Below are 9,842 nucleotides of genomic sequence, written 5' to 3' on the forward strand. Positions count from 1 at the left end.
GTTGGACGGCTATTGCTGCGTTCTGTAAATAAAGTCCAGATGGTAAGCAAGCAGTGATCATGTCTAATTTCACATCAGCAAATAGAACGGCTTTATAGTCACTTAAACCGCCTGCTACAATAACAGTCGGGGGGACTTTGGGGTAGTTTTGAAAGCCATGAACTTAAACTCATTTGAGTTTAACATCTTAAAGAGAATCACTTTAAAAGGTGATTACGCTCCATGAAGCGTATAGAAGCCCGCAATGCTTTCTGGGAAATGTAGTTTTATATCAACGTGCATCCGATTAACAGAAAGATGGAAGAGACAGAGTGTACTCCATTTCCCACAATTCCTACGTTCATACTTCCTGGTTAGATTACACGTCGCGTCATTGCTGTGTTACACTTCTCCGGAGTAGATATACAAGATATTTACAAACGACGGTTTTACAGACTTGTTTCTAAAAGCCTACGATTGTTATTTTACTGCTGTTTCTACACGGGTTGATTTACTTTGATTATAATGAAGCCACAGTGGCGTTTGTCGCTGGGTTTCTCCTCATATAAGAGCTAAGCTATGCCATCAAGCTAATTTTGGACTAGTTAGCTTGTACTTGTGTTGTTTACAAATTCTCCCAAGATGTATACGTTATTATCTGGATTATACAAGTACATGTTCCAAAAGGACGAATATTGTATTCTGATCCTGGGACTGGACAACGCTGGGAAAACAGTACGTTAAGTTCTAACTCGATCTTTCACTCTGCTTTCACTCCTTGTCCGTCAGTGTGGTGTCAACCCAGCAGTTCATCATTACGGTCAATCAGTGTTTCCTGTTTATGGCGAGAGGACTGTTGTTTTAGCTTTAAGCTTTAGCTCGGTGAAGTCCTACTGTCCAACCCGCCACACACCTGCAACCTGTACAGGATCTAGAAAGCAATTAGTAAGAATTACAACTAGTGTAACTGGTTTACTGACTAGTGTTTGACATTATGACATTTTTGGTTGAGTAACGTATAAAAGCAGTGTTTCAATGTTGTAGCTTTTCCAAGTGGAACCACAGCAGCTAACCTGAATGAGTTTATTATCTTCTTTCATGGCTTGCACTGATCTTCATCTATTTGAATATCCTCTGACTACAGCTACTGGATAAATGTAGTGATGTTAAAGGTCAAGTGTTAGCCTCTGAAAAGCAGTGGGGGTACAGTAGACAGTCTCCTAAAACAGATGTACTTAGGTTAAGTACTGATATCTTAAAATTGCAATTTGTGTATTATTTAAGTACATTGTATGTGCATGCACTTAGATTTGAAGTAAATGAGTTCAGTTTTCCCACATCTGAGTGAAACTTTACCAAAGTATACTTCACTAAACGGCATACCTGAGCCTTATGCCATGTCTTGAATCGTTGAATATTAAAAGTTTGAATTGTCTGTTAATTGTTGTCTCTCCTTGCAGACCTTTCTGGAACAAACCAAAACAAAGTTCAGTAAGAACTATAAGGGAATGACTTTATCAAAGATCACCACCACAGTTGGCCTGAACAGTAAGTGGATGTTCCAATATGTCTTCCGTTGTGAATTGAAAGTTCTATACCAATAGCTATTATTATTATTATTATTATTGTTCTGATTACTCAGGGTGAATCAGAAAAGACTCACCAAAATTAACCAATGTAAAATCAATCATTTGCTTTCCTTTGAAAAGTGAGTGGACCAAAGTTAGTCAAATTGTTATATATGTTTAGGGGTTCTTACTGATTACTGGGGAACATCACGTTGTTGTGCAGCTGCTTTCTGAAAGACGAACTCAAGCCAGCTCTTCTTTATCCCACTTCACTCGTACACTCTGTTGTCACTTGATGCTGCTCTTCTTCTACTTTACAGGAGGTGCACGATTCCTCCTGCTATTCTCAAGCATTTCTTATTGATTTTTCCCTCTCCCTCACAGTTGGTACAATAGATGTAGGTAAGGCTCGTCTAATGTTCTGGGATCTGGGAGGTCAGGAGGAGCTGCAGTCTCTGTGGGACAAAGTGAGTAAAAACATTAAACACCAACAATATTCTGAGGCTCTTAGGTCTTAAGCAGACTGGAAGAAAATCCTGTTCCTTAAACAGAATTACTTTATTCATTGAAATATGTCAATGTATTTTCTGCTCTACCTTTCTATCATATAACTTCTCAAATCCAGAATAAACCGAAGGCATTATATTTAGTTACCAGTCTCTCATAAGAAGTCAGACAGCTTTCCTGAGATGGAGTATCTCAGTCCAGAAGAAAATTAATATCAAGTGTAAAACAGAAATATTACAAGAAATAAAGTTAAAAATTCATCAAAGGAAACATCATTATGTTTCGAGCTTTGAGTCATAATTTCATGACATTCAAATCAGCTGAGAGCATCTGGTTTCATGTATCATATGAGGGATGTGCGCGACTTGTTTCATCAATAAGCCCCTCATCATTATAGACTTCCCACTAGTCTGCAAGATGTGAATTATATAACTGGACTTGGTTTGAAGCGCTGACTGGAGCACAGTTGGTATTACACACTAGAAGTGGAACATGAGCGGTTCGTATATGTTACTGAGATGTTCTGTCTGTTCGATTCACACTGACTCCCATCTCCGTTCAGTGAATAATACTGTCCTCAGAGTCTGCTGTCTGTCTGTCAGCAGCTCCAGATGAGCTGAAATGCCAGCAATCACCCCAAATCTGCCTTCCTGTTGTTTTTATTTAATGACACATCTGGGAGAATCTGCCCTTCGTGAAACCAGAAATCTCATAGTGACTGTTTCGAGTCTGCTTCATCAATCATTACAGATAAGGTCATAGTAAGTTCAGTATAAAGTGGAGGATTTGGGGAGGGACTGTTGCAGAATATTGCTACTTTTTTTCCCCAAATATAATTTCATATATTCATCTTCAAAACTCAGATTTTCTTCCCAGTTGTGGCTTTGTTGCCAACTTTTCTGCCAAAAGCCTTCTTGAAGGTACCGCTGTCTTTTTGATGACGTGTTGGCACTCAGTTGCGATGTTGGTTATTTCAGTCCAAGAAGCCTGCTCCTTCATGTTCTTCGTGTTTATATTTAGTACTACGCTGAGTCCCATGGAGTCATCTATGTGATAGATTCAACTGACGAAGAGCGCCTGTCAGAATCAAAGGAGGCCTTTGGTGAGTAACACACTCTGTGTCTGTCTGTGTGCCCGTGTTTGAAACAACCTTTAAAGGTTTGGTGCGCAATTTTCAAAAAGGCTAACGTGAACGTTGAAACAGGTGTTCCTTCATTTCTCGTGGTTATATTGGCCATTAAACAATCTAACCTAATGGATTTTCCATGTTGGTGATAGTGGACAATATCCACAGGTCTTATTTTACCTTTTGAATATATTTCAAAGTTTATCTGAAGCTAAAATGAGGATTTGGTTCTGTGAGTCAGTCAAATCAAGTGGACGTCTCTCATTGGTACCATTTTTTCGTATTAAGTTCCCTCCTTGTGTGGCCCTGGCCAGTGTTTCTCTGTTGTGCTGCAGTGAAGGATTGGTAACAGATGGCAAGATATTCACTTGTTCACTGAGACTTCTGAAGCCTCATATTAGCTTCACATACATTTCCATACAATTCTCCACAGAATGAGGACTGTGGGTTTTGTCCATTATCACTCACATTGGAGGCACATTAGGAAGGGATCTGTTAAGGGCCAGATGAACTGGAGGAGTGATTACAGAAATGAATTCTATCCTTAAAATGAAGTCAGACTTTGAGTTATTTTCTGAAATGACCTGTGACTTTATTCCACTAAAATAATTAAAACATGGTTGTCAGCTTTACAACTGCTTTGACATTTAAACCTTCAAAGCACCAATAGCACCAGTGTTTCAGTGCAGATTCCTTGTTCAGTGTATTGAAATCAACACTCAGCCTCCAAACATTAAAGGCGTTATTGTGTGTTGTGAGAAAACTATCAATAGCATAACAGGGAACAGAAGGAGTTGATATTCTGTGATGATAGAAACACTCTTCTGCTAGCTGTTGAATCAATAATTTAACTCTTTCCAGAAAAAATGATCAGCAGTGAGGTGTTGGAGGGCGTTCCACTCCTCGTGCTGGCCAACAAGCAGGATGTACCGGTACTGTATGACCTTTTTAACCTACTAAGGCTGTGTACACGTTAATGCACATTCATTTTAAAACACAGTAACACCTTACTCCCTACTGATGAGCCATATATCAAGCAAACATTCTCTGTTTCTCAGACGTAAGGATTTTCTGATTCTTGCTGGTTTCTTTTATCGTAAAGTCATGTCTGTCATGTTTTGTGTCTGCTCTGTTCTTAGAACTGTTTGTCAGTGCCGGACATTAAAACAGCCTTCAGTGACTCTGCCCCGAAGATCGGCAAGAGAGATTGTTTAGTCCAGCCTTGTACTGCCCTCACTGGGTAAGTCTGCTACTGTGCTAAACGGTGCACTGAGTGTGTGCAACAACAGCAACCTGTACAATAGTCCTGTAAAGAGCGCTTCCTTTGTGAAGCCCACAATGTTTCATTTCTGAAGTAGAAGCTAATCAACGACAGTCCTGGATGTGTTTTTACATGTTGTTGTGGTTTGATTTCATATGATCACAAAAGAACTTAATTTGACAGTGATGGCTGAACAAAACACCCTTTAAAAAGCAATGAGAGAAATATAATCAATTCACTGTTACAGTGAATTCATTATATCTCTACAGTTAGCTACAACATAGTCACAATATTATAAGTTAAGATAAACTTAGAGAATAAAAAAAAAACATAATAATTAAAAGGAAATTCTCATGTTAAGTCATAGTTTTAACTTACCACGTCAAAATAAAAAAAAAATAAAAAACTTTCCATGGTGGATATGGCTATCCCTAGATGACATAGAAATATAATTCACTTTAAACTATTATAGTGATATCAGAATTTAAATTCAAGATTACAGGTATCGTAAGCTCACAGTGAATCTCTGACAGATGTGCTCAGTCACTGTATTAACGTTACGGACATTATAGAAATATTTAACATGGCTTTAAATTATACGGTAAATCTTCGGGATAATTTTCGATTTTTAAATGATTCATATCTTGTTCATATTTTTCCCAACTGCACACGGCTTTCATTTTTCAAGCGGTCTTGCTGAATACACACTTTCTGTTGCCTTCATATTCGGCATAGGCAGTAGCAATGTTATTTTGATGCACAGTTAGTGGCACTGGTTAAAGGAGACATATTATGCTCATTTGCAGGTTCATTCTGTTATGTAGGGGTCCTACTTGAACATTTTTACTTGCTTTAATATCTAAAAGCACATTTTTTTTCCTCATACTGTGCATACTGCACTTTTCAGTCTCTTTCTTAACGCTCCATTTTAGCTCCTGCGTCTTTAAGGCAACCTACCAAAAAGCCTAGTCTGCTCTGATTGGTCAGCTCCCACAACACCACCCAACAACTCTCTGCTGCATCTCCGAAGGATGGCAACATTAGCTGGGCATCACGCCAACGCCAAGTTCAACAGACTAACCTGCCAAATAAACAGCAAAACAACACGAAACTTGGCAAAAACATCCAGCTTCCAAGTCTGAAGTCGGGTCACACCAGCCGGTATCAAATCGTCCTTGAGCTTGAAGTGTAACAGCCCTTGTCAAGAAAGACGTTCAGAGTAAAATAATGTTTTACACAACAGCCATGTTTTGCAATCGCTGTGAGAACATTTCTGTTAGAAGTCTCAGCTTATCTCATAGCCTAGAGGTTCTGTAGACACACCAGGGACAAAAAAGTACATTTTGCCTAATATGTCTGCTTTAAATAAGCCACTTCATACAGTGAGATTACTAAGACAGTGTAGTGTCGACATTCCCTTATTTTGTTTGTCTCAGATTTCTGTCAGCAGCTGGAGCTAAATATTAATTTGTCCGGAGGCTGATGGATCTCAGTGATGAACAGATATTTAACAGAAAAACAACTGTTGAAATGTGATGAAGTTCATGATATCAGCAGCTTGGATGCCCGATAAAGGAACAATCCACCCAGCTTGTTATTGTTCACCATCTGCAGCTTTTCAGTCTTGTTACCACCAGCTCTTGCACATACCACTGTACCACACCACTGTAGGACTAGAGACCTACTAAATGACTTTTTTTTTTTTTGTTTTTTGATACAGGGATGGAGTGAATGAAGGCATTGAGTGGATGGTAAAGTGTGTTGTCAGAAACATTCACAGGCCACCCAGACAGAAGGACATCACGTAAGAAGTCATCAGCACTCTGTAAACGTCTTTCGGACTCTGAGTTTCTCCTCAAGGACATTCCACGTCAACCCTGGAGCTGATCGATCTCCTCTCCTCGTGTTTGCTATGACTTTGAACTGTTTGAATTTCTGCTGTTAGGAGTTCAGCACAGACAGAGTGTGACAGTCTTTTAATCACCAAGCATAATTTCAGATGTGCTTTGAATGGACATCTGTCTGTTCCACTTGTTCCACTGTTTGAAGCAGTGTTTTGCTACATATGTGAGCAGCAGCTTCAGTCTCCTGTGCTGCTTGGGCTGCACTGACTGCTCGGAGCCTCACCGACCAACACTCTGCGCTGTGCCCACAAGAGCACAGAAGCTCAGTTTGAAACATCAGTTCTCACACGAAAGATACAAAACTATAATACGGTGGGTTGTTCACAGTAACAGATCAGCCAAACAATGTTTAGCACACAGTTTTAACGCTGAACTGAATTTTAAATTCTCCACTCATTTTGGGTGACACAATATCAACAAAGATACTGCAGCTAATGTGCATATTTGTGGAAACAGCATTTACACTTCAGGCCCCTGGTTGGAGGTTTACCTTGACAGCCAGTGAGTGACAACAAAGAACATCTACCCTACCTACTGACATTGGTTCATTTTTTTTTTCAACAAGTCCACATAGCATTAGTTAACAACCATCAAGGAGTTAATCCGAGTGCTGTGTCCGTTCCTCATTAGACACAGGGTGGCATCTAGCTAGCGTTAGCTGTCTCTCTTCTAGCTGTGGTGATGGTAAGAGCAAACTGTCGAAGCTCAAAGCAACAGGCACTCGTTATCGTTATCTGTGGTCTGGATCACGAAACGCTGTAATCTGGGGAGTGCTGAATAATAGTTGGTACCAAGAAAATGTGAACAGCATGGACCCATAAGTTCAAATTGAAGGCATCCAACAAACTATTGTGTGGGCGCCCACGCAGACACTGCAGCAATCATATTAGTAGTACTGATATCATCAGTCAGAAACCAATAATTCACGCCCCCTGGACAATGTCATCATAGCTGGCGTTGCCATAATTGGAAAAAGATGAATGAAACAAATTTCTTCTTTTGGTTAATTACAGTTTCATACACGAGTTAAAACCAATACTTTCTTTGCAAGAATGATTTTCAATTTCAGTTCGGCGGTAAGGTTTGAGCCCTCCAGTTTGATTTAATATTATTTATTCATCATGTTTTGGGCTTTATATAATTATCACAAGATAAATTAACGATGGATAAACGAGGAAAGAACTTTTCAAGGATTACATTTGTCACGAGATTTAGTTTGAGTTTTCCTGGAGCAGCTGTGCAGTGTGCTGTGTTCATATCCTAATAATGTGAGCTAAAAAGGACAATAACTACTCTTATTACCAGTTTTGTATATTTTAGGTGGTTTTTGATGGTGGCTTTTTTGCATTATTTAGGTCATGACAGAGGGCTAATCGGTGGGGCTCCATACAGACTGGTGCAGCAGCCTAAACAGCACCAGAGTCTTTACTGACTTGTTCAAGTGAGACAGATACGATTCAACAGCCTCTAAACTGGTTCTTTATGTTACCTGTATATCCTTTGACCTCTGGAAAACACTTTTTTTTTACTTGGAAATTGGCAGACACTACATATGGTTGGATAACTGAAAGTCACATCTGGAAAACTAAATGCACAAAGTGTGCTGAACACACTGAGAACTTTTGCTGACCTCTGCTGAATCACTGCAGACCTGCAGTGTAACTTGGGGTGTATGAAGTGGTTAAAACAACTGAAGGAGACGTCCTAAGTCAGTCACATATACTGTATGCTAGATGATGATAATAAATGTCTGATTTTAACTATAAATCTGTTGTGTTTCATTGTGACATAGTTTGACATAAAAATGTCCTGCCATCAGTATTCACACTGACCCAGACTGGCTTAGTATATAATTATTAGTCAGATGGGTGTTTGTGTGTTTTATTTTATCTTTTTATTTTTTTTTTTAACAATATTACAGGAGTTTAACTGCAATGGGATGGATATTGGTATATTGGACTCCCCAAAAACACAAATATAAGCATGTCGTCATGCACAACTGTTTGACACGGCTTTGACACACTGTACTGTGTTTTAATGTCTTAATTATTGATGCTAAGTATCTCAATATCAGCTCATTCCAACTCAAATGGATCATTTGATTTTTGTTTCAGCTCTATATTAGGTTGATTCACAGTGAAATGTTTTAATGAATGTTTTGCTCAAATTGTTGAAGTATTCAGAAGATGATGCGCATTTAAGAGCCAAGAAGAAAATTTCAACTACCATGTCATGTTCCTAAAATTGCTATGAAGTGACAGTCTTCTGGAACTGCAGGGATCATCGTCAGTTGTTTTAATCTCTAAAATTCAATAACCTGTTAACCTAAAGGTCTTTTTGGGCACCATTACATGTTTGTATCCGGGAAACACGAACACTTTGTGGGATAATTTATAGGCATGTTCATTTATTTGTTTTATTTAATCATAATTACTTACTGAAAGATACAATAAGATATGTGCTTTTTTGCTTTCAGACTTTAGGTTTTCTGTGTTTTCTCTGCACGTCTGACATCTTCCTCCCACAAATAATGCACAGAGACATTTACAAATCTGATCTGTCCTGTTCTTCCTCTGTGGTTTGCTTTAAAACCCACCCAGTATTGTTCCAGGCAGCAGGAATCAATGGTCCATTTGAAATGCTAATTCTTCTCTGGCACACACACAAGTGCACCTGTCCTAATTTCCTCAGTGGTGTTAAATCAATGCAGGGCCTGGTGATGTGATATATGATTAATCAACATTATTCTCACTTGTCACAGCTAGGCAACAGCAGACCGTAAGTCATCCGGTACGAGCTGGTTAACAAGAGAGGAAAAAACTAGAGTGTGATAAAATGTCTGCTCAGACTGTGGGAGGAGGAGGCTGACCCTGCCAACGTCATTAAAACACACTGGATATTCAAACCACAACGTTTCATCTCAGCATGTCTTCGGAGTGACTGTGCATCATTCCAGTCTATAACATCGCTTCACTTACAAGAAGTCAACGATCCCTGTCTCATACTCCTCGTGACCTTTGACCCCTGAGCCCCTCCCTGCAAAATCTCCCTACTGTCACCACCCCCCTGAGAGGATTCCCACATGCTCCTCCTCCACCAGCTCCATCCTGCTTTCTCTCAGACAACGACACACACCCCATCCCTCTGATTGTCTCTACTGGCTGCTGTATCAAAGCCTGATCTCTCTTATTTTCTCTGTGCCACAGAGCGCTAAACTTGGATTAATCCGCTGCTGAAAATAGTCCAAAATAATGTACTTTTTCCTCCTGTTTGATTAACGTTTGCTAAAAACTGGAGCGAGCAACTATTTTAGGAAATTACTGAGACTTTTTAAATGGTAAATGATATTTTTTATATGTGAGTTTTTATAAAATTTAGATCCTCAGCAGTAACAAATGGGTGTAGAGTTATACAAAGTGCCACAGACAGAGTAGGAAAGTATTGGAGGATAAGACTTTTTGGTTTTGGTCTGAAGTCATTTACTAATTTACTATATA

The 9,842-nt window shown here is 39.2% G+C and overlaps 1 protein-coding gene across 2 annotated transcripts; it reads left to right on the forward strand.

The window, feature by feature from the left end:
* The first annotated feature begins 392 nt into the window (after positions 1 to 392).
* On the forward strand, positions 393 to 8,112 carry arfrp1 (ADP-ribosylation factor related protein 1). Of its 2 annotated transcripts, XR_011585311.1 has the most exons (8): positions 393 to 714; positions 1,440 to 1,527; positions 1,932 to 2,014; positions 3,075 to 3,156; positions 4,042 to 4,112; positions 4,320 to 4,420; positions 6,162 to 6,624; positions 6,684 to 8,112. XR_011585311.1 is itself a non-coding variant. In XM_070842981.1 (7 exons), the coding sequence occupies exons 1-7, from the start codon at positions 622 to 624 to the stop codon at positions 6,247 to 6,249; spliced, it is 606 nt and encodes a 201-aa protein (XP_070699082.1). In that variant the 5' UTR covers positions 393 to 621; the 3' UTR covers positions 6,250 to 8,112. The 2 variants fall into 2 exon arrangements, 1 of the variants encoding a protein (XP_070699082.1); XM_070842981.1 differs by having other exon boundaries at positions 6,162 to 8,112.
* Positions 8,113 to 9,842: the final 1,730 nt, after the last annotated feature.

This window comes from Pempheris klunzingeri, chromosome 2, assembly GCF_042242105.1.
Source record: "Pempheris klunzingeri isolate RE-2024b chromosome 2, fPemKlu1.hap1, whole genome shotgun sequence".
Lineage (NCBI taxonomy): Eukaryota > Metazoa > Chordata > Actinopteri > Acropomatiformes > Pempheridae > Pempheris > Pempheris klunzingeri.

Excerpts from the sequence above, each read along its gene's own strand:
- arfrp1 (XM_070842981.1), top strand. The coding sequence starts at position 622 with ATGTATACGTTATTATCTGGATTATACAAGTACATGTTCCAAAAGGAC. Across the intron at positions 4,113-4,319 it reads CCAACAAGCAGGATGTACCG|AACTGTTTGTCAGTGCCGGA; the intron begins GTACTGTATGAC and ends CTCTGTTCTTAG. Across the intron at positions 4,421-6,161 it reads CCTTGTACTGCCCTCACTGG|GGATGGAGTGAATGAAGGCA; the intron begins GTAAGTCTGCTA and ends TTTTTGATACAG.